At 40.9% G+C, this 24842-nt stretch overlaps 1 protein-coding gene across 26 annotated transcripts in view; it reads left to right on the top strand.

Annotated features, from left to right (window-relative positions):
* The window catches only part of dlg2 (discs, large homolog 2 (Drosophila)), a 297266-nt gene that overhangs the window by 150491 nt on the left and 121933 nt on the right, over nt 1–24842 (top strand). For 4 of the 26 annotated variants that reach the window (XM_072659069.1, XM_072659078.1, XM_072659071.1 and 1 more), the window contains exon 1: nt 7266–7463. The exons of the other annotated variants lie outside the window; for them this stretch is intronic. In XM_072659069.1, the coding sequence (XP_072515170.1) occupies nt 7386–7463 (78 nt within the window). In that variant the 5' untranslated portion in view covers nt 7266–7385. Of the gene's footprint in view, nt 1–7265; nt 7464–24842 lie in introns of those variants that run through there. 26 annotated transcript variants of the gene reach the window in all.

The raw sequence follows: 24842 nt of genomic DNA, 5'->3' as shown, positions 1-24842 counted from the left end.
CGTGACTCAATGAAGTGTGTTTGGATCACTGAGCAATCGTGCTCTGAACCCACCAGCCCTATTAAACAGAATACATTTCTGCGTTGCACTGTGGACTAGTGCCCTTCTCCATCATCATTCCCACGCAAACACATTGAGGAAATTGCACTGTGCACACAGAGCCCCTCTGTGCATGAGAATCAATACAGCACTGGACTCGAGTTCAATATCATAGTGCATTTGTTGGAGAAGAACTGCAGGACTCAGAATAGCCAAGCTAATGAGGAGTATCTAAGAAGCAGCCTTTATTGTGGGTAAATGTTAGCAACCATTAGCATGATCTATATTCACATTTTTATTTTTAGCTATATATATATTTTTATAGGTTCTGTAGGTTCTAGGTTAATGTGACAGAGAGTAGCCAGTGTTATTTAGAATACCTAAAGGTGCTAAAGAATGCTCAAGGCCTCTGAGAGTGTTATTTGGTAGTTAGTGAGATGTTCAAATAAGAACTCCATTCCAGGGATCTAGCTAGCTCTGTCCATGAGGATTTTCAAATATTGCTCCTGTCAAACCCAATGGCCTAAAGCGAATACATATTGTCCCATTGTTTTTTCTTCAGTACTTCAGTACAGTGCTCTGATGCAATTTAACAAACCTATTTACAACCCTGTTATTTACCTCAGAAAGAAGGTACATAGAAAGTAAATGACATTTTCCTTTTACAGCCCACAGCTACAAACACGTTTTCTGTAATTATTCAAGATAGTGTTGCTGTCCTTGCTGGGTCCTAATAGTGTCCAGTTGGCACAGTGTGCTGTTAACTAGGTGAAGAGATTGTGTTAGCGTTAGCTTTTAGCATTTTCAGACACTTCAGAGGCATTGATGTGCTGCCATGCAGTCCTCTGATGCGGATATCCAGAGCACGATTTGTTCTTTTGCACCTAGCATTAGCTTTTCAGCCATTATCCCATTTCTAGCCTCGTTTCCACATTCTCCTGCAGTAGCTGTTGTGTTTCACAACATGTAAGGGTAAAATATAAGGGTGTAAGTCAAGTCAAGACTGTTAGGAAACAGTCCTAACTATTTTAATCTGTTTTACTCAGGTGGGTTTTGCTTTTGAAAGAGAACACAGCAGTGTTTTGGGTCCACAATATGTCATTGGACATTTCCAGGTCCTGCGCTTCTGTTATTCAGCTATTGTTCAATAAATTCTTCTATTATTCAACAAATACAGTTTGACACTCTAGTGCCTCTTTTTTATTTGCCATTACATTTCTGAACAATTGGCAGTTTAAAATGCATTAACAGAGAGTAGCAGTTGAAAAGAACTATTCAGTCTGATTCGTTTAATTCAGCGTTAGCCAAGGCTGACAAATAAAACAAGAAAGAACAGCAGGAACAAAAATCTAACAACTGATAAAAATGCATTAATAAAAGAAGGTGACTGCATAATTGACTGACACCCAATACACTGGTTATTGTTGTGTACAGGCTCATGAATTGACCTGAAGCTGTTCCAGTGCACTGGTTCTTAAACTGGTCCTCAGGAATCCACAGATGGTTCATATTTTTGCTCAACTTACAGCACATAGTGAAAGAGCGGAAACATGGACCATCTTGGACTCCCTGTGGACCGATTTAAGAACCACTCTTCTAGAAGTACAGACAATAACCCATGATAAGACTCAGAAAGGTGCATTGTGATGCTGTTCATCACGATAATGATAACATACTGTCATAGGGAGTGTACAGCTTTTCTAAGAAGACAATGAAACAGTATTGCTGTAATAATAAACGGTCCTGTGACGGAAAACGTCAGTTTAGCTTGCCGGTGCTGAAAGGAGTTGTGTTTAATGGAGTCTATTAAAACAAAGCGTATCTGACAAAGTAAAGTGGTGGATATTCAAAAGGCATACAGTATGCAAATGAGAGTGGCCCTTAGGCTACAGCAAGAGAGATGGAGGGCGGCAACGGGGAGCATTTAGAGCAGCTCCTTAATTAACTTCAGTTGAAATGGTGGTCCGCCGTCTTTTCTTTCTGATAACAGGTGCACAAAATGGAAACTAATGCACAGTATCTGCAGCAATTAGACTTGCGTTGCTCATACGCGCCTTATTTGTCAAATTTCTATCCCAGTTGCCTGTGCATGGTTTGTGTGTAGCAACATGGGGCAGTATTAATTATTCATGGACTTCACCTTTAATCCTAATGTGTGTATGTGTGTGTGTGAGTGAATAAATTAGTGTCTTTAAGAGCCGTTCTTATCTTGACAAGCCAGTCGCTTATTGTAGGCCTTGTGTAAATTTGGGAAAGTCAGAAGCTTGGAGATTTTAACGAATGCAGCGTGTGAATGCTTTTTAACAAGGGGCCTGTGTTTATTTTAAATGCCAGCTGGGACGGACCCCAGAGCCTGATGTGAGTCAGCTCAGTAAAACTAAGGTGCTTTCTGGTGACCGTGACCATGAGGAGGTCATATATCTATGTCTGTCCTCAGGGCTTGTCAGTCATCCATACTGAGCCACTAGCAGACCCAGGGAACCAGCTTTAGATGGAGGATTTGTCGTCTAGTTTTCAATTTGTTTTCAATTATCTTTCCAGTAGCCAGACATACCAAAATGTGCTCACTTTCTCTGACACTATAGACTCAAAGTAGATTAGACTCAGTATCTGGGATTCATTTCTGGTCTTAATGGAAAGCACGCTGACTCACGCTCTTCAGTGCGTTAGATAAACCTCTTCATTTCAGCATAGGAAATGTTTATTCTGCTTGATACTTTTTTTAAAATATGGAAACAAAAAAAGCAAAAGACAGTAATTTCACCCACAAGCACAACTGCTATTGTACTGTCTATGTCTATGAATTATTGTAAAAGGGACCAAAGCAGTTAAACAAGAAGGGTCCTCCACTTTCCACAAGACCAGGCTCTTTGTGACATTTATTAGGCCAGTCTTCTTTTGTATATAATGCCATGTTATTGACGTAAGTTGGTGACTGCTTACTCTCCTGTATATTGCTTTTCCCCAGACTCCTCTAAGGGTTACGTCACGTTTGATTAAATATAGTATTTCACTGAACTTTTTCACCAGCGCTCAGAGAGATGGCTGCTCTTATCTGATTGTTTTCTCTGATTCAGTTCTACTCATAGGTCTATGTAAGCTCTGCATTTAATGAGATCATTGTCATCGAGAAATTGAACTCTTTGTGTGACTCATGATCAGACCTAAGGTACAACAGCATTATAACAGAAGAGGGTACATTGAGACTATGCTTTTTTTGCAACATTCTTAAAAATAAAGGTGCTTCAGAGGGTTCTTTGAGCAGTACCAATTTCAAAGGTTCTCTATTACAAACATGTGTCTTCATGGAACCAGAAGTGGTTCTTCTATGGTATTGTCAAAGAACTATTTAAAGGTTCTTTATTTTTGAGTGCAAATGCAGGTGTAAAACACATTCACATACAATATTTGGGCAAAAGTATTGGGACACCTACTCATTCATTGTTTCTCTTGAGATCAAGGTTATTTAAAAAGACTTTATTCTGCTGTTGTTGGAGTAACTGTCCAGGACAGAAAGCTTTCTGCTAGATTTTGAAGCATTGCTGTGAGGAATTGATTGCGTATGGCGACAAGAGAGTTAGTGAGAGAGTTAGATGTTAGTTGATCATCAACTCATCTCATACTCAACTCATCCCAAAGGTATTTGATAGATCACTGTTCATCATTCCACTGCTCCACAGCTCCCATGTTGTTATACCTCTTTAGCCCACACCTGGCATTAGGCATAGTGCCAAAAGGTTCATGTTTATCTGCTACAGCAAGACCTTATTAAAATGGCAGTACTTCTCTACAGATACTAGACAAGCTGTGTGTGCCCCTTTGCATCTCTGTGTCAGCAATGGGTGCAACTTAAAATAACTGAATGTTCTCAGTAGAAGGGGTGTCCACAAACTTTTAGTCGTGAATTCTGTTGTTGCTTGTTTGTCACAAAATGCAAGTAAAACAGTAACTTTGTTGTGCAGCCTTCAGCAGTAATAACATCAAACAGCATTTCCTACGTCTTCATATAAGTCTTTCTGTAATGGTTGTGGAGGAATTTGAACTCAATGTTGTACTGTTTTTTTTTTTCTGAACTGCTCATTTGAGGACCTGCCACAGCATCTGTTATTGGGTTCAGGTCAGGACATTGACTAGGTCACTTCAAAACATTCATTTTGTGCCTTTTTTGCAATTCAGATGTGGATTTGCTTTTCTGTTTTGGATCAGTATCTTGCTGTGCAACCCAATTATATTTCAGCTTCAGCTCATGAACAGATGAACAGTCACCGAGCTTAAGAATTCTCATACACAGAACAGAACTCATGGTGCCTTCAATGATAGCAGTTTGTTCAGGTTTCGATGCAGCTAAACATTTCCACAGTGTCCCACTACCACACCTATGTTTTAATGTTGGTATGATGTTCCTACTGTGAAGTGCAGTATTAATTTTAAGCTAAAAACATTACACTTAGGACTGCTTTATCCTTTTACCCTATCCTAAAAGCCTTTGGGATTGTTTAGGTGCTTTATTGCTAATGTGAAATAACCATTGGAGATTTCTACCTTGTGTTTTTTGCTCTCCCATGAATGCAGTGTTTTGTCCAGTCCTGTTCTTACTGTGCAGTTGTGGTACTAGCTTAGACTAAGGTCAGCAGCTGTACTGGAACCTTTGGTGACCTTCTGAATGAGTTACCAATGCACCCTTTTGCCAGGTCAGCCACTACAGGGGAGATTTGTTCCTAGGGGTCTTGATTTGTAGATATCTCTGGGTCTTGCTGTGGTTTTATCACTTTCCAGTCTTTCCAGACTGCTGTACTTCAGCTGAACTCCTCTGTTCTGGAGTTTCTTTTGATGACCTTGTATGCTTGTGAAAGCTTTGTTGGTGACTACATCACTCTGATGATGAACTTCAATATGAGTGAATTTTACATTTATTGCAGCTGGTTGCATTCAAGCCTGGGTCTCGTCATTATTAAATAACCTTGAATAACTTCTTAAATCAATTAAATATTAATTTTAGAAATGTGTTTGATAAAGTTCTCTTTGATTAATATTGCAATATTTTAAGATCTAAAACCACAGGAGCGCCACCCTCATTCCCCCACCCCCTAATTCATGTAACTGTACTCAGAAAACTGCAGATGTGAAATAAGTTGATCCCAGATCAGCACACTTAATCTCAGCAGATGTATACATGTGGGCCTGTGTTCCGAGTGGGAGGTTATATTAACGTGACCTGAGTGTATATCTGTGAAGCTGTTACTAGACAGAGAGCTTTAGTAAATCCCCTGCCAGCCGGATCATGTTTCTGCCTCTCCACCTGTCATATGTTACTCTTCTGTTGAACACAAGTTCATCTACGTCCGTACCAGAGGCTTTGAGTCCACGAAGATCACAGCGTTCCTGTTCTACAAGCTGCTGCGGTCTTTTATAAACCTACCTGCCACATCTGGACTGGAAACAGACTGGAGTCTATACTACAGTGGATGGTAATAGAGGAGAAAAATCGGCTGGTGTCAGCTTAGAACTGTGTGCTGAAATGGAAAATATATAGAACTGTATCATTTATTTATTAAGTACTTTATTTGTTTAATCTGTTTAATGAGATTTTATTAAAAGTAATTTTGGACCAGGGCTCAGAGTGGTCCAGTGGACTAAGACCCTGCCACTATGACCTGAGGATCCAAATCCAAATCCTGGGTCATCCGCAGCCAGCGCCTGAGAGAGCACAATCTGCCTTTCTCTCTTGTGTTAGGTAGATGGTTGTCCTCTTCCCACATCACTTCAGTGTGATGCTAGTCAGATACTGGTCAGAGCTTGTTTGCCCTGAGACGCTGCAGTGGCAGCACTACAAAAAGAGGTGAAGGCTGGTTGCATGTGTGTCGGATGAGACAAGTATCAGTCCTCACCCTGAGTGGGTTGGGTAATTGGCTTTCTAATTAGGGTAATAATTAATTAAATATGTAAATAAATAAATAATACATTTTGGACCTATGCAAAAGGGAGTCTGCATTTTCAAATGGTGTGGAAAATGGACTACTGGAAAACTAAATGGACTAAAAACCTTCGGATATGACAGAAATGATGTACAATACAGTCTGAAGTTTGGAAGCACCTATGGGTATATTGTCTTGTCTTTGCTGTAGGCGTTTTTAACTATGATGATCAAAAACACACAATCTGAAATATTGGGTTTCCATCAAATAGCTCTATTTAGAAGTACATTGTCTCAGCACATCTGATTAAAAGCATTTCTAATTAACATTTAACAAAACACACAATAATTAGAATCATATAGTGAATGGGTTTTTTGCAGCGCTTTTGGTAGGTACTGACCACTACATTCCAGAAAACCCCCCACAAGATGGATCTTGTGTGCCTGATCCATCACAATTTGGTCATTGTCAGAGTGTCAGAGAGTTTCTTATGCTTGCCCGTTTCCCGCTTTGCATATCTGTGTCAGCAATGGGTGCAAATTAGCTGAATGAGTTCAATAGAAGGGGTGTCCACAAACATTTGGACATACTGCCTGCTATGTGGTAGTTTAAATTTTAAACCTAAAAATAAAAATGAATTCAGTGGTCTCGCTCCAAGGAACCCTTTTTGCCACCTTTACTTTGCACTTTTAACTCTATTCCATTCTTCCAAATGAGCCTGAATAAGGCTTTATGCTCTAGTTGGTCTTTGCAGTTTGAGCGGCATTTCTTTGTGTTTGTACTGGTGTGTGTAAGGTTGCTTTGGATGGGATGGGATGGGATGGGGTGGAGTGGGGTGGTATGGGGTTGGGTGGGGTACAGCATGTTTTGATGCTTCAGACGCTAGCCTCAACCTCCCACTGGCAATATGTAAATACATCTACAAACAAGAAAGAGCAGAATGGCACACAGAGGAAAAGCACACACACATGTGTGTGTGTGTGTGTGTGTGTAACAGAGAGAGAGAGGGAGAGGGAAAGGGAGAGAGAGACTGTGGAGAGGTTTCTCTAGAGATGCTTAGAGTGTCTTGCCCTCAAGTCCCACTCCTGCAGTCTCTCTCTCTCTGACTCTCAGTCTCGCCTTTTCTTTTTCACTCTCTCTCTCTCTCTCTCTCTCTCTCTCTCTCTCTCTCTCTCTCTCTCTCTCTCTCTCTCTCACACACACACACACACACACACACACACACACACACATGCTCTCTGTCTCACCTGCTGTGGGCAGTGCGTGTGTGTGTGTGTGTGTGTAATATTACTGAGAGAAGAGCGGCGCGAGTTGCTTCTCTCTCTCTCGCTCTCTCCCCCTCTTTCTCTCGCGCCGGCTACTGCTCATGATAGCGACTGCACTAGGCTGTTTACTCATAATTCATACAGTGGGGTTGTGCTAGGATCCGCTATGCTCGCCTCCATCTGGTACGCCAAGAAGCTGGGGCGCAGGCTCGTGCAGAACGCCAGGAAAGCCAAAATGCAGAAGGTAAGAGCGACAGGGACACATTTTCTGCATGCTGGTCTGACGGCTGTATGTGTGTGTTTCTTTGTATTTAAACATATAGATGTAATATGTATTTTTATATATAGACTTATTTATATGACAGAATGTCAAGGCTGATGCTGAACAGGTTTCCCTAAGGATTCTGTATGTGAAGATATGAGTTCTGATCTTGGATTTGAGTCTGAGTCCTGTGGGTTGGAGAGGGATTCCCAGATTCTTGGAGTTCTGTGAGCTCTTTGAATGGGTTTTCCAGTGTCGTATGGAGCGAGCGTGAGTGTAATAACAGCTGATCCTCATTGACCTCGTTGATTGTGGATGGGTTTATAAGGTTGTTTCGCTTTAAATACAGCAGATCCTCTTATGCTGCTTCATATTCTCTATTACTGTCTTTCTGTCTTCGTCTTTCTCCCTCTTTAAAGAGGCAGTCTTGTGCGTCCTCCCGGTCCATTCTAAGAAGGGCCGATGTGAGTTAAGTACCCATCATTTTAAGCCATTTTAGAAAATTATGACTTAGTTAAGGTTTTAGGAGTATTCTAGAAATCACCTTGGCAACCCCATCTCTTCTCCACTAAAGAGCCCTTCTCTTTCTGCTGAGTGTGAGCATTTATTGGTGTTAAGAAGAATGTGCCGTGTGCAGACACGTGAACGATTCTATATTTACTGTTGTGTTCTGTTGTGCTGGTAGGATGTGATGCGATGGCAGGGTTGCCAACTCTCACGTGTCGGACGTGAGACTCACACGATTTGCTCCAATCTCACGCTTTCACGTCACACTCTTCATTTTCACACATTTGCAATAGCCCCTCAATCCCTTCTAAAACATTCTGCAGATAAATTTGACTACTGATAGAGTTTCCTTTAGCTGCTACTCTGATTTGGCTGATTAAGCACACTCTGGAATGAAAAAGGAATGAAAACGAGTAAGCTTAAGCTAACTAGTTAGTCAGTCACGGCCATGAGTTAGATCAGGGCGCGCAGACTGGTACCCACAGCAACAGCAAACCAGACAGTTAGCTGTCTTGAAGGATTGCAACCATATGTGCAGAAAACATTTGGTAAACTTGGATGAGAACTGAGGAAAAGTATAAGGGAAAAACAAGACTAAATCGGAACTAAAGTGACACATATCAACAGAGTTTACGGTAGGGATGGGCAATAAATTGAAAATGAATCAAAACCGACATTCAGAACAGTGCATGGTGGGTAAACTGCAGAGAAAAGTGTGTAGGCTATGGTTTGTATGTGATTCATGGGCCACCCTTACACAGATTTTAAATTCATAACCTCTACTGAAAACCCTGAGACACCCCACGCATAATAGATATTAGCATTGGCCTTATATCAGCAGAAAATGCTGCCTTGGATATCAGCGGGAATAATGAATTCAGTCTGATGCTGTAACAAATCTAGCCTGGAATGGCACACACTCGCAGTATGTGATGTCATATTGCTAGCTGTGTGTTTCTTCCTGTGAGGTAGTAAGTTAGAGGCCTGGTTGACTCATCACAAGTGTGTCATACCTGTGTTACACAAGTGGCCACTCGCTGCAGAAGGGCATCAAGGGACAAATCATCTGCGTTAGCCTTGGTGTGTTAATCAGGCAGGTATACAAACTGTGCAATGCAAACTTTACTGGATGACTTATGATGTTAAATGGTATTGTTAGCAGTGAATTTAAAATAAGGAAGTTGCATTAGCAGTTACATTACAGATGACATTTAGTCTAAAGCATTAGCAAATTGAGTGTTATGGTTTTGAACTATTAACCAGTTATTGGGTTAGAAACAGCTTTGTCTGCTGCGTTTAACAAGGTCTGAAAAGGGAAAAGCATCAGGTTGAAATGCTCCTCTCCTGCTCCTGAGAGGTCTCACAAATAACATTTTTCTTCAGCTAATAAAGTAACGACACTGTAGGTGCACAAGGTGCCAGGGATTCCCCTGATAGGAAATGGCACAGCCAGGTGTACAAGGGCGTATTCAAACCGGTATTTAAAACAGAGGCGAATGTCTGAGTAGTTTGAGCATGTTAGCCTTCCTTTAGATGCTCGCAACTTTACTTATGTGAAGTGCTTTGATTAAAAACAAGATTTGCTCTGAACAAAGAAATGCCATTCATCGACAGCTTTGAGATCTCGCAAAAGCTTTTCTAAACATGGAACATGACTTTCCGAGGACTACTGCGCTAAATATTTGCACATTTAGCATTAAAAGCCAAATAGATTGTATGTGATTTACCATTCAACTCGACTGTATATTTAGCTCAGCTGCTATTGGATAATTATATTTTACTCTATGAGAGAATCGGTGTCTCCTCCCCCCACAGGTTGCTTTGAAATTCAGCCCGAATATCTTGTAGCGTGAACCAGGCTTTAGGCTGCTTTCTCAAGGACATTTTAGCACTGTGGAAAAAGTGTTCATGACAGGTTCTGACCTCAGAAAAGCTGCCCCACATACTCCATACTCTCAATGTTAGACATCAGATTAGTCCTTGTCTTAACATACAGTATCTGATCCTATGTATTAAGGACAGAAACTCAGCAGTGCTACTATGGACATCAGCAAACATAATGGACAAGACTTATAAAATGGGCAGGCAGATCTGCGGTAACACAATTGCTCATCTATAAATGAGGACTACTGTGCTGTTGCTTCTGATATGTAGCACCACCACACTTTTCGCAGGTGCCATTAGGGTTTAAGAACAGAACAGTGTTGCACACATATCATTGTAAATTTCCCTGCAGGAAATTCAGTTCAATTCAAATTAAATTTATATAGCGCTTTTTACAACGAATGTTGTCACAAAGCAGCTTTACAGCAATCCAGGTCCGAGCCCCTTTCGAGCAAGCTAGTGCCCAGAGCAGGACAGTGGGCAGCAGGGTAGTGGAGAGCCAGGTCTTGCGGTACCAGGATGGAACAGTTGGAATTAGGCATCTCAGTACATGGGAAACTGTAGTAGATTTTACATTGTTCAATATACAGTACCATATACAGATGCTTTAGGCATCTAAGCACGTTATGCCAAATCACATCAAACAGATGCTCATAGACATAAAATACAGTACAGCGCATGTTCTCCCGCTGGTAGAAACAGAATGAAAAAGAGTGTTTCAGCAATTGTTGTTCAGTTATATATATATATTCAGATATTATTTTATGTTTTTAATTTTCCACTGTAAAATAGTGCCACACTGCAGGCTCTAAACTCCTTTACTTACCTTCTGAGAACGCTCTGCAGTGCTACTGGCTGGGCAGTAATGTTCATTAAAGGCTCTTTGAGGACACTATAAACATTGTGGTTAAAACAAATAATCTGAACTGGATTGGGATTGAAATATGTCCATTAAAATATGCCTGGATCGGCCCTGACACTGGATTGGACAAGAGCAGCCTTAGTTTTAATGAAACCTTCATTTTTACACAGTGGTGTAAAATCACTACTTTTTGTATGAATGTAATTTGTATTTATTACTGTATTTTGAGAATTGATACAGTATTGCAAAACTTTATTTGTTAACGATATTATGATAGTTCAGTTTATTAATATTTTCTCACACCCCTACTCGACACTGCCAAGGTGACTTCATTAATAGGACTTAATTAATTGCCACACGTTCCATGTGCCATAGCACCTTTACTGCTGACTTATAAATCTGGCCTGTAATCCTTAAACAAGCCTGCCCTTTGATTCTATATCCTTTTTCTATTGGTGTTTATTTGCTTGCGGACTGAATGGAGCTTGCTGAATGCATAAGCCTCCTGCACTGTGGTTTCGGCCCATTTTGTCCATATAGCACATTTCCAGTAACTGTTACCACAAAGCAGCAGTTTTGCTCTTCAGCTAAAATTGAGTCTGAAAATGGAAATGTCAGTGGCGCTCCGGCTGAATGGATCCTTGATTACATACGCACTCTGTGTGTGTGTGTGTGTGTGTGTGTGTGTGTGTGTTAGAGAGAGAGAGAGAGAGAGAGGTGCTGCCTAGCGTAGTGATGTGTTATGCTGATGTACAATAGCAAGGGACAGGCAGGGGATGTGTACATGTGTTTGAGGGTGTGGGTGAGTGTGTGAATGTGAATGTGTGTGTCAGGGCTACTAGTGTATGATTGAGCATGTGTCACTGCTTTGCTCCAGCTGGCAGAGCTTGGGAGGTTTATCACTTTCTCCAGCAGCAGCAACAGGCTTCACACATCCACACACACATGCACACACACTCTCTCTCGCTCACTCTTATACACACATACACACAGCTATAAGGAAATTCCTTTTTTTATAGGTGAGTGTGCCTGTGTGTGTTCATCGTTATTCTTTATTAGAGTATCTTGGTAATCACTCCCTAGCAACCTACAACCTGGTGTTTGGGTGAAGTAATCCAGAGCATTCAGGGTCTCTCCATCTCTCTCTCTCTCCTCTCATGCTTTCACTCATTCTCTCTCTATCTCATTCCTTCTGTCATTCCCACTCTCTAACACTGTCTCTCTCTCTCTCTCTCATCCTCCCACTCCCCCCTCTCCCACACACACACCACAACGTCACCAGCAAGTAGGAGAGCGATTGATTGGACGCTCAAGGACACATCCTGTAGTCTGTACACTAACGAAGCTTTTGGCTGCAGACAGAGCCCACTTCAGGACACACCATACTTCGTCTCTGACAGAAACTGCCTTTTCATTGCCCATGTGGCAGTGATTCATCCACAGCTGCACAAATGCTGGAGTACCCAACTCCAGTCCTGAGGCCACAGTGCTGCAGTTTTGGGGTTTCCTTGCATAATAGTAATAATAATAATAATAATAATAATAATAATGTGTATTTACATAGCACCTTTTACAAATTAATCTCACTGTACTGTACTTAACAATGAACCTGTTTTTAACAAAGAACCTGTACGACCCTATATTAAGCATAAATCATATCAGATGATCTTGATTACTAGTAATTTTTCATCAAAAACAGAAAAGCTTTTATGCATATGTGATTTTTGATCACCATGCACCAGTGGGAATAGGGAATAGGAATGTTAATATGTAATAGAATTTTTAATCTCCCTTGCCCATTACCAAACACTGAATCTAACACTAAGTCAGAGACCCTCCACAATACTTTTTTTACACAGTAAAGTTTTACACAGTTAAGTCATTTAAAATGTTTAAATGAGATGTTTGAATGTGAGGAATGTTTAAAGAGTCTCCATATACATTCCTGAACTCATAAAACACGTAGTACTCTATATTTAATTATGTTTGTAATAACAGCACCATATAAGATCATTTCTATGCAGAGAAGTATGGTATTACATTAATTATGATAGCTCTAGTGCCTAATGCACATACAGAAGATCCAGAAGAGGATGGTTGCTAAGCAGATGCAGAAGCTTCCAGAGCCTTGTTTAGTGTGTGGGCTGTCCCGGAGCTGCGCTGACCCACTCTGTGCACGATTACTGGGTAGGAGACAGTTTGTCTCTGAAAAAAGCCATATCAGGGAGGGGAGAAAGATTGGCAGTAATGGCTGCTCTTTGATTAGGCAACCTGCCTGCCAGGCTCTAGCACGAGGACACCTTGAGTGTTTCGGCTGCATGATGTGTTGAATGTGTTAAATTCAGCAAATAAATAGAAGCAATGTAAAACCTGCCCCATGCAGGGGGTGAGTTAACTCATTTTCACTTAGAAACTCAACAAAGCATGTCATTTCACCTGGGGTGTGTAAACTTTTCCATTAGACTGTACGGGTCGTAGGGCTGCTGGGTTTTTATTACAACAGAAGCGCTACACAGAACAGGATCTTGTTACTCCAGGACCAGAACTGAGAAACACTGGCCTGTCACAGCAGACCCTGCCATGCCTACAGCCAGCAATTCAGCAGAGAGGCTCTGAAGAGGCCTGCTTCAGCAGTGTGTTGTGTAATGAAAGGACTGTGGCTCCATTTGTCATGACTGTACACTGCCGCTAGCTCTGCTGTTCTACACACATTTGAGTGAAAAGTTAGCCTGGGCTCAGTGGAAGTGTGTGAACTTGCCACAGGTGTACTAGACTAATCCTGTCCACAGTGTCTCCTTCTCATTTTGCTCACACTCTTAAAAAGAAAGGTGGACTGAGGCCACAGAAGAGCCACATTTGGTTCCTCAACTAACCTTAGGCAGTATAATGGTAATACTGTACACTGCGTTACATAAAAATGTTGATATCTTAAAATGAGGACAGTATTTCAAATTACAATGTGTTCAACAGCTGAACTGAGCTGTCTGATACTCGGTGGCTCTGTAGCTGAGCTAGCTAAGCAAAGGCTATCCTAGCAAGTGGACTACAGATCCAAAAACCATGGTGAAAAGACTTTTACGTTCCACTTTCTGTCCGTCCAATACTTGTCGCTTATTATCATCTAAATGTTTTTAAGTGGGCTCTCAGTCAACCAGACTTATCTGTGGTGATCAGATTGTTATCCTGCTAAAGTTAACCAGCTTCTCTCTCCTGATTCACACCAGTTTAACATCAGCAGTTTTCAGACTGAAGATTTAACATTTAGTGAATGATTGATTTAAAATTGCACTTTTAATCAGGGACCCTCAGTTGTAAAAAGTCTTTTTTTTTCAAAGAACTGTACAACTAAGCCCAAACCATGTCAAAACCTTTATTTTTAAGAGTATGGCTACATTAAGCCCAGGGGTTGGTCTTTCATCCCATAATAGTCAACATTCCTGATTGCCCTGCAGTTCCTACCACAGAAACACTTTAGCCATAAACACATGAGAAATGGCACCTCAGTCATTTTCCCATATGCCAAGTGCCTCCTGAGGGAATTCAATTAATTTGTTAGACGTTTTTTAGTTACTTTGCTTTTGTCATAGAGCAAATCCATGCTATTAGCTCCATCAGCAGAGCAGTATTGACACACACTTCCTAACAAGGCTGTTTAAACAGACCCTCTAATGGATTTCTGCCTCTTTTGAAATTGATTTTAACTCCCACGTTGAGTCTTATTTTTAGTACAGATTTGAGTTGGCATTGCATCAGTGATACGAAAAACTTTAATTCAGCTGCCATCTGACCTCTGTAGGGTTAATGTAGGATGCAAAAGATAACAATCTCCGTCTCTGTCTTCATTTCTCTCTCATTCTGTCTCTCTTTCATTCTTTCACCTGCTTGACCTGTGCTTCCCTGCAGCTGTTTCTTGTACGTGCCTGCCTTTCCTAAACTTTTCTCAGTCCTTTAGAGCACTGTGCAGCACTGGCACCACTTAAAGGGAGAGAATGTTGGCGTGTGTGTGACCATGATGCATGGAGTGAGCAGTAGTCAGCGATTAGTAGTCAGCATTTCTCTCATGTGAAACAGTGTGCGGTTATTAGTTATTGGTATATCTTATAGTGTGGGAGGCTGTGACGACTGTAGGATGACCAAGGGCAAAACATTATTGTGATCTGTTAACCAAAAAGGGTTGGTCAGTGTTTTTTTTTATTTTTTTTTTATTGAACATACATTTTTGCCTATTTTTTTCCAAATTTGGAAGTGTCAGTGGACTGTAAACAAAATGTAGAGATAACTAGGTTTGTAACTAACAAGAGCCATATCAAAACAGGAGGCTCCCAAGTGGTGCAACTGTCTAAGTGGCCTCTATATCATCAGGCCATTCGTTGATCTGTGGCCAGGAGTCCAGCAGGAACACTCTTCCTCTCTCTCCATCACATCCTCAATCACTATGCGGGCGTCTGTTATACATAACAGGATTGGTTAGCGTTTTCTTTCAAGCATGTTGAGCTTAAAAATGGCATTGTGTTAGCAGCAGTTTGAAAAGATGCCTTGGTGCTTCACAAGCTTTGGAATGTTAGATTTTTAATTTTATGACGATCCATTTGGCCATACAGTATAACTGGCCTTCAGTGCCTGATGGTTCTGATGGTGTCATAAAATAACTTTTAAATAGCCTTTGCCTTTGAGTGCAAGTATGTACCAGCCATTAAACTGTCTGCCTTAATGTGAAACACCGTCCCTGAGGTTTTACATGGTTTTACGTGTCAGTTTTTCGGTTGTGCTTTTTCGGTTGTTAGCTCTGAGCCCTAAATGAATATATAATTTGATTATGCCAGTGTTCTCAGTATGGCTGATTTGCATAAGAGCTAGCTCCGAAGACATATAGGGCCAAGGAATTATAGAATTAAAGCAATCACTGGGGAATACACATAGTTATCAACCCCTGTGCCATGGCTGTACACCATTTAAGCTGCTTTAAATAATACTGCTGCCGCTGATGTGGATTGGTTTTAATATTGCCTTAAAGTGATCATATTGTATCCAAAAAGTTACTCTTATGACATTTGTTTGGAATTATTCACCAAATTTCAGTTTTGCATTACCATTTTACAAACTGTCCTAATGTCTTAGAATAGGACGGGCAGTTTTGGTTACTGTGCCTGTAAGACCGGCACACGATATGTAAATAATCCCTGTTCTGATTGGCTGCTCTCATTGAAAAAGCAGGCCAGGCTGTAAAACTTCAACATCAATGGGAGGGCTACAGCTGTTGTCAGCTGAATAGTTGGACATAGGCTAATACACTCTATGGACTCTAGCCCACGCCTGGCATTAGGTAGGCTTACAAACTAATAGGTTTGTGTTTATCTACTCTACTGGCAATACCTCTCTACAGGGACAGGGAATTTCTTTTTTTTTTTTTTTTTTTTGCAACATGTTTGGACTAGGGAGCAAACAATACATTTGAAACTTGTCTGCTTCAAAATTATTTTCCTTACAAATGTGCAGAAAATTCAGTTTTCCACAAAATGAGCCCTTTAACACAGTGCAGGCTGTAGTGTAAACCCTCAGGCGCTGAGTGCGAGCTATAGGTCTTAACCCGGCAGCTCTCCTGTGAGGACAAACGTTATTAAAGTGGGCCATGCCAAAAGCCTCTCCCTACATCTCTCCCTCTATTCGCTTCCATCAGGTTTCATCGCACTGAGCTGACTTCTTAAATTGGTTTTGTGGAAAAGGATCCTATCTCCCTGATTTATTTAACAGAGCCGTGCCAGGCTGCATTGTTCTCTGCATTCATATTAGAATACGGCCGTTCCTTTGTGCCTGTAAAATGAGAGTTCCGCATTAACTAAATGATGAAGGCCCCTAGTTTTTAATTTTTTTTTCTACCTCTCTCTTCCTTTGATGAATGCCTGCATTTAGCGACTTGGTGGCACAAAGCACAGTCCAGAGTTGTTCTCCGGACACTGAAAGCTGGGCCAGCTGTTTTTGGGCCAGCATGTTTTAACGTTATTGCAGCGGAAGAAAAAAAAAAAAAGAAAGTCGCATGGGCGTTTTTGAGTATTACCTCACAACTGATTTTCTAAATTAGTTATTAGAAGAAGTGCAAGGGGGAAACGTATGTGGACGTCTCCCAGTATTCCTCCATTATTGATTTTCTTAATTAAATGTGAGACAGAAGAAAGCAATGGCATGCTTTATCATTATGTAGACGTGCGCCGACATTTGATTTATGTGCATAATATTAGAAGGAGGCAGTTATGATAGCGCAGTGTAGCGCCGGGCTAGAAGTACGGCAGCTATAAAAAGGAGCTTGGCAGCTTCCGCTTGATTTTCACATACAGCCTTATCCTGCAGTGTTATCTGGAATTAAAATAATTTATTTGTGCAAACTTGGCTCGGCCGCATAGATTAACATCTGTGATATGGCTTGTCTAATCCTGTTTATGAGCCGTTCCATTTGTAAAATCTTGCCTGTTTTCCTCTCAGTGTAGTTGCAGCTGCAGTAATAGATGTTGACAGTCCAGAAAGCTTGAAGCCAGGACATTTATTCCCCCCCTATCCACCTTTTTTCCACCTCCACTGGCCGGACAGTATATTATCCAGCCCTCAGAAGAACTCTTTAAGTGTCAGATGCAGCCGTGTGATTAAGGAGACTTCTGATAGGCTGCTCCAGAGAAATGTTCCAGCATCTCAACAAGATCGCAGCTAACTGTGCTCGCAGGGACCCCTGGCTGTGATGGTGTATGGCACAGATGCAGCTTGAATCTGAATTCATTTTTTTTTTTGTACTTTTAAGATGTTAAAGTTTCTATTTGCTAGTTCGGACCATGCCTTCAGCATATCGTCGCTGTCTAATGAAAAACATGTATCTCCAAAATGACAACTCTACAGTCAGTGTAAAAATATTTGAATCCAAGTCATTTTAGAGAATTTTAATCGGTCCATTCATCCAGAATTCTTCAGGGTTCATTACAGGGTTCGTTTCATTGGGCAGCAGCAATATGATAATTTGAAAGAGACTGTAAGAGAGGGGAGATAACTCAGGGACCTTGTTCTGGAGTTCACATGGCTTCTCCTTGGGGTAGGAAGACACCCCCCTCTAATATGTAAAGCTAAGAATGAGCGATATGAGACATGAGTTAAAAAGGAGGCGACATGGTGGAGGTGGTATTTATAGAATGTTACATTCGGATGTTAAAACCCAATTTTAATTGGTCTTGGAGATATTGGGCTGTTTTTGGGCTCATCACTCTCCTCAATATGACACAATCCACATCATTCAAGATTTGTGTGAATTTCCTTACATTTGACACCTTCACAGACGTGCCACTTAAAAGCTCCTATTACCTTTAAGCTGCAGTGCTGCTGATCTGATGCACAGGAAACATGCAGCTGATCTTAAGCTCAGGAAAGCTTATCATGATAAACATACGATACTGTCAGATCACCAACCTCCAGCTGCACTCGCTTGCACATACTTTTCACAAAACCCTTTCTCACTTTCCCAGTCTTTTGGTGTCTATCTCTCTCTCTCTCTCTTTCTCACTTTCTCTCTCTGCCCCACCTATCTCTCTCTCACATTTCCTCTCTCACACACCCACTCCAATAGAATGACCTTATCAAAGCGAGTTGTTTAACTGTGGTGCTCTGCTCACATGAATCTCATTTCAGAGTGTAGGTGTCTCAGCATAATCGATACTCTAGCGTCTGTGTCCTGAGGGCGTGTGGTTTACAGCCAGAGCGCCACAGACAGTCAAAACAGAGACACAACTCACTTTGAGTTGGAGAACTTTCAGTTCGGTTGGTTACAGATAGTCTGGAGTTTTACCAATAGAGCTTATTGCTTTTCATGTTCCACCTCGAGTATGGTTCTTTTATGGCAGCTGCTGCTAAATTGTTTGGAGTACCTGAATGAGCTTAAATTAGCAGACTTAAACTAAAAATTCAAATTAGAGTGTTAACTGTAATAGAAATATGTATTTTGACTTATGCAGTCAAGCTGTTTAAACATTTTGGCAAATTGTGTCTTCATCTTTTAGTTTATTATTACTATGTTTTTCATAGTCATTTAAACTGGAAAATCAGAATTCTGCATTGATTCTAACACCTAAAGCACTGTGTATATATCATTTCAATATTTTGACGAACACTGAGCTACAATTTCTCATTAGATTGAACGGAATTTCTGTCAGTGTTCTGTAAAACTTGTCAAAAGATGCTCTGTGACTCTGTGGCCAGATTAGACAGCTAGAAACCTAAATAAAAGCCTGCTCAGTTCGTCAGATTTAACCAAGATTCCTTTTACAATAACAAAGGAAACTTCATGATCTGAAGCGTAACACACCAGCTGTCAAACGTGGCGGAGGCACTGCAATGGCATGGGCATGTACCACCACTACCACTGGAACTGGGTCACTGGTGTTTATTGGTTATATGACTCTAATTCCTAAATGCTTAATGTAGTATATTTGTTCAATTCTGTGGATTAAAGAGGAAAATCTGCACTTCAGCCACATCTTGATTTTGTGATATTGAGTTACAGAAATATTGTCACTGCTCAAATTTGAACGAGCCTAACTGCATCAGTTTTCGCTAATGAGCTTAAAGGGACATTTTATATTCCATGTTGCATCAGTGATAAAAATTTATTAATTTAAACCAGAATGACTAAAGCAGATGTCAGGCTTTTTTGAGAATATTGTGGTGTTGGAGGAATAAGCAGTGCTGTGTGTGTGCACTGGGATGGTGTTCTGTATTATTTAATACAAAGTGTGTGTGTGCAGACCTTGTAGTCCAGCCAGTGTGACAGTGCGTGGGTGCCTCAGAACCTCTCTGTTCTTGTGCCTGTACCAAGAAGGAAGGGCAGTACTTTATGTCAACTTTGTGCCTCAGAGCGCTACATTCAGAAATGTGTTTTTCTAAAGAAACTATTGTTAAGACCATATAATACAGTAAATCCTAGAGATTCAAAAATGCTCTGATGATAATGTGATTTGAACCATTTTTGGTCCCATAAAGAACATTTTTTATAGAAAAGATATGCAAATCATAATAATGATATGCACAAAAATATTCAAATTGAAATCAAAGCTATAAAAAAAGAATTTATCCTGCTTTTGTCAGAGTAACTGGAAAGGGAAGGCTTTCTACTAGATGTTGGAGCATTAATGTGGAGATTTGATTGATTCAGCAACAAGAGCATTAGTGAGGTCAGGATGTTGGATGAACACCAGCCTACCTCATCACCAACTCCCCAACTCATCCCAAAAGTACTGGATGGAGCACCATCATTCGAGAGAAAACAGTTCCACTGCTCCGCAGCCTAAAGTTGCGGGCTATATACCCCTCTAGCCCACACCTGGCATGGTGACAATAGGTTCATGTTTATCTGCTCCAGAAAGTCCTATTCTATTGGCAGTATGTCTCTACAGGCACTAGACAAGCTGTGTGTATTCATTGGCACAGATGTGTAAGTCAACAATTGGTGCAACCTAAAGTTGCTGACTGTATTCATTAGAAGGGGTGTCCACAAACATTTGACATATAGGGTATGTGTGAAGAACATCTTTACACTCACAGCTCTTTGTAGCATCTTCATTTTAGGAGTAATTAGAAAAAAAGATTACAGCACTCAAATGTGGACATGTTTGACATATATTTGTTGTTTTATAAACGAGGGCAAAATATTTCATATTTGACAGAATTCTGTGAACAAGAAGTGAATAAAAGGATGATTACTATACTGTACAGTATTTGGTAGGTGAGAATAGGTGAAGTGTCAGAGCAGCACTAACGATGGGTAGAGGCTTCATTAGGCTTCATTTTAATGAACATCCTGAGAGTGGCACCGTGTAACCACAGTTATTACTGTACCATCAGGAGGGACTGAACTAATGACACGCCCTGTCTCTGTTTTTTTTTTTATTATTATTCTCTTATTTTCTTTCATCTCCCTCTGTCTTTGTCTTTGTCTATTTAGGGACGTTGTTAGTGGGATTACTTTGCGCTCTGACCCAAATTCTGCATGTCTGATTACCTACAATCTTTTATAACCATCTTTTGTCCGGTAATTAGGTTCATTTAGCCAAGATGAAAAGTTCTGCTTTGATGTCGTGCTGGGTCTCAAAATCAATTGACTAATTTTTCTTTTTTTTTGTGTGTTTTTGCTCCGTGCTTTGGATAAAAATAACCCTGACCTGTGTCAGTATAAAGTCATTATTTGGAAACCTGTTTGGCTGACTGCTTCGTTTACCCCGTAATTGGCTAGACAAATTGTGGGGTGGATTTTGTAATTCAGGAGAGATGTGCTGTCTGCCTTTGACAGGTGACTCCGAGCGGCAGCAGCACTGTGTGGAATGAAAGGTGGGCTGCGGGTACAGCGGGGGCTGATTCCCCCTGAGCCTTTGCCGCACTCATGGCCCTGTCTGCTCTCAGACAAGCTGCCAAACCTCGCTCACTCACGCAACCGTCCCACCGCTGCCCTGCGTCTAACAGCCTGCTGACAGCTCGTGACACAGGCCAGGCAGGACACAATTTATACTCACACACACATACACTTGTGCACACACTCTGCCGGCGATTTAGCTCAGTGGTATTTGGTCAGAGTTTAGCTGCCGGTGCAGTACTCAATGGATGGTTTTAAATGACAACTTGAGAAATGTCTGTTGAATCCCAGCAGTGTTTCACAGTTCACTTCAGTGTGCAGGTTTCTGCAAGACTGTATATGTCTATGTATATCTGGTCTGACCCAAAGGAGAGAAATATTCAATTTGAGATTGGTCCTTAAAGTAATAGTCTGATGACAAATCTAATAACTATGAGTTATCACGTACCCCAGATGCAGTCAGTCAGTTTGGTGTCTGACATTTGCTGCTCTAGTTCAGAACGAGAGATGACAAACCAGACAAATCGGTGTGGTTTAGAACGCGGTATGACCTACTTCCAAAATCAAAAAAATATTAGCCCCTTAACTCCTTAAAAAATTGCTGGATTGCTGGTGGGCCAAAAGTGATATTACAAACTTCTATTACCAAAGAATAGCCCTATTAGTTTCTATAGAAGTCCCAATAGTTACTGAGTAATACACCTTAGTCTGAAAAAAGCCTTTCTTTGTTAAGGGGTTAAACAGACTATGCCCCGCTGGCGGGTGAAAAGTGTTATTACACACTTCAATTACCAATGAATAGAACCACCCGTGTCTACAGAAGTCCCTGTAGTTACTGAGTAATACACCTTAGTGTGTGATAAACCTTTCTGCTTCAAGGGTTTAATAGTCATGTTTTGAAACGAATAAAGATTTAGTGCTTGTATTCATCAAAACGATTTGTTTGGTAATGGTCTAAGTCAATTATTTGTTAGCAACGTTAGCCTAGCATCACCCGTTATATAACATCAGATATTAAACACATCTTGGCTGATCGACTGCATCTGGGATAAGTGAAAATGAAGTTCATTGGATTGTTTTACAGAACTGTTCCTTTAATTTTAATTAGTTCTCCTTGACATGGTTCAGTCCTGCTTGAAATCAGTGTGAGAGCTGAGACCGAGAAACCATTCTTAGATTTTCTCACTTTGATCTAAATATTGTGTCACAGGTGGCTTAACACATTTTAGTCAGATTAATCTCACACCAGTCTCACCTGAATAAGATTCACATCGGAAAAGTGTAAGAACTCATCATTTCTTTTATAGTTCTCTTCAACTTTGCAGAAATCGTTCAGCGGCCTATCAGAGTAGAAAGAGAACTCATACTTTTCTCATTTGTCTCCAGAACTTTCTGCAGTTAAATACTGATGTTAATCTCCTCTACTGAGGGGAGGCTTAGAGAAAGAATTCAGAAATCAGCGATATTTCATTAATATTGAAACCTGTTACTTTCTTTTCAGGCAAAAGATAGTAAGCACCTTTTTCCTTTGGAACTATAGTTGTGTTTTATTGCTTGCATAGTTCACCAAAAAATCTAATTTACTAAATTTTCTTCTTCTGTCAGTGTAGGTTAGTGTAGTTTTGCACTGGTCTGATAAGATTATTAAACCAAACAAGTAATATAAGGTAGTACAGCTTGACGAATCATAATGCACTTGTGTATTAGCCACATTCAATTTGTTAAAAGGGGCACACTGACACTATGGCCTGAGGATTGCAAGTTAGAATCCAGGGTCATACTGCTTTGCCAATCAGCAGCCAGAGCCTGAGAGAGCACAATTGGCCACGCTCTCTCTGGGTGGGAAAATACAGCCATTGTGATTCTGGCTGGAAAATGAAATTGGATGCATTTTAATGATAAGTGTAAACAGAATCCGATCAAAGTATATCCAGATACTGTCCAGATACAAAACGCATGTTAATGCCAGGTGTAAACAGGTCCTATATGATACACTGTTAGCTATAAAAATATAAAAATTTTAAAAAGTATATTGCACAGCCAGAACTAAGAAGTTTGTTAGAAATTAATTAATAGCTCCACACGCTTTAAAGCAAGTGTGTGGTGATGAAGGTATGGCGCTACATAAGCTTCCATTACATTACTTAGCTACATTGGCCCTAGCACCAGTGTGAAACTAAAAGAAGCAAACTTCACCACCAAACATGCCTTAGCTGATTGTCTACTATGTCAGAGGGGGTGGGGAATTGGATATTGTATGTAAATTGGATATTTTTCAAACTGTTACTCTAATAAACTATTTATCTGTAAATATACAGACAAACACCAGCATCCTATGCTCCCACTGGTCCACCCCAGCCCCACCTCCTGTTTTCAAGACCGTGTGAAGAGCAGCTGGGAGATGGAGAGCCATTTGGTCTTAAGTGGGTTCAGAGGGAGAGATTAGAAAGACGGGGGCTGAGTGGAAACGTCCTGCACCTGCTCAGCTGCACCTGCCTTTTTTCCGCTACCCTTCTCTTTCTTCCTTTCTCTCTCTCTCTCTCTCTCTCTCTCTCTCTCTCTCTGTCTCTCTCTCTCTCTCTCTCTCTCTCTCTCTCTCTCTCTCTCTCTCTCTCTCTCTCTCTCTCTCTCTCTCTCTGTGCTCTTCCCATCCCACCAGGGCTGCCCTGTGCTTGCAGCCTGTCTTTGTCTGACAAATGGCCACATTTCTTACTACGTGCACCCTTCTTTTTTGTAGGAGAATCATTTTTGTGCACTTTGAAGCTTCATCAAAGCATCCTAATGTCTTTGTGTGATGTTCAAAGACCTTTTGATCGTTGTAGGTGTACACCAAGTGCTGCCTTGATTGTTATACACAGGTCTGAATGCACTGATCTGATTAACCCGCAGACATTCCAGTTATCTGCGGTGAAAACAAAAGCATGGCGTAATTTAATAATGACTTATTTCTCTCTCCCTTTGAATGATTGGAAACAGGCAGATGAAGTCTGTCAAAAGTGTCGGCTCTATACTGTCATGCGACCTCACCTGCGCTTTTCATGTTGCTACCGTATTAGTGTTTGTTTTTTTATATGTAGAATACTACCATTGGAGCTGGAGTTGACTTCAGAATGTGGAAAGAAATTGGGAATACAGTCTCGAAGCTGAAACAGAATGTAAATTTAAAGCAAATGTGATGTGATAGCTAACAACGTATGGTTTTATTGCATAACTGCATTTAAACTGTGCTGCGAAACTGGTACGCTACAGTGCACGGGTGATTGCCGGGCACCGACACCGCTACCTCTGTACAATGACCAATCCAGCAGGTAATAAACAGGCCACAGTGGTACATCATTCAGTTACCTTTAACACACTCTGCCATCTCTCTCTCTCGTTTTCTCTTCCTCTGTCTCTCTCTCTTTGGGACATGTGGCAGAGCAGGTCCTGTTTGTTTAAGGAGTGGGAGTTCAGCTTGTCTATAATAGATGAAGCACCACTGCAGACAGACGGGTATGTGCTGGTGTCAGTGGGCTGATGAAAGCATAGATGCTGCTGCAGGCGCTACTGTACAGGGAGGCTGCTGTTGGATATGTGTGAGCTGTGTTCTAATGTGGATTATTCTGGACTAAATGACTACGTTTTCATCATTGTGGTATATTCCATGATTATTTTTTTCTGGGTATCACAGTAGGCCTACTTCTGACATATTGAACATCTCAATACGGATCATTTTATATTGCTAATAGGAACG

This window comes from Salminus brasiliensis, chromosome 16, assembly GCF_030463535.1.
Source record: "Salminus brasiliensis chromosome 16, fSalBra1.hap2, whole genome shotgun sequence".
NCBI lineage: Eukaryota > Metazoa > Chordata > Actinopteri > Characiformes > Bryconidae > Salminus > Salminus brasiliensis.
The sequence above is the reverse complement of the archived record's forward strand: the minus strand, read 5'-3'. Positions and strand labels throughout refer to the sequence as shown.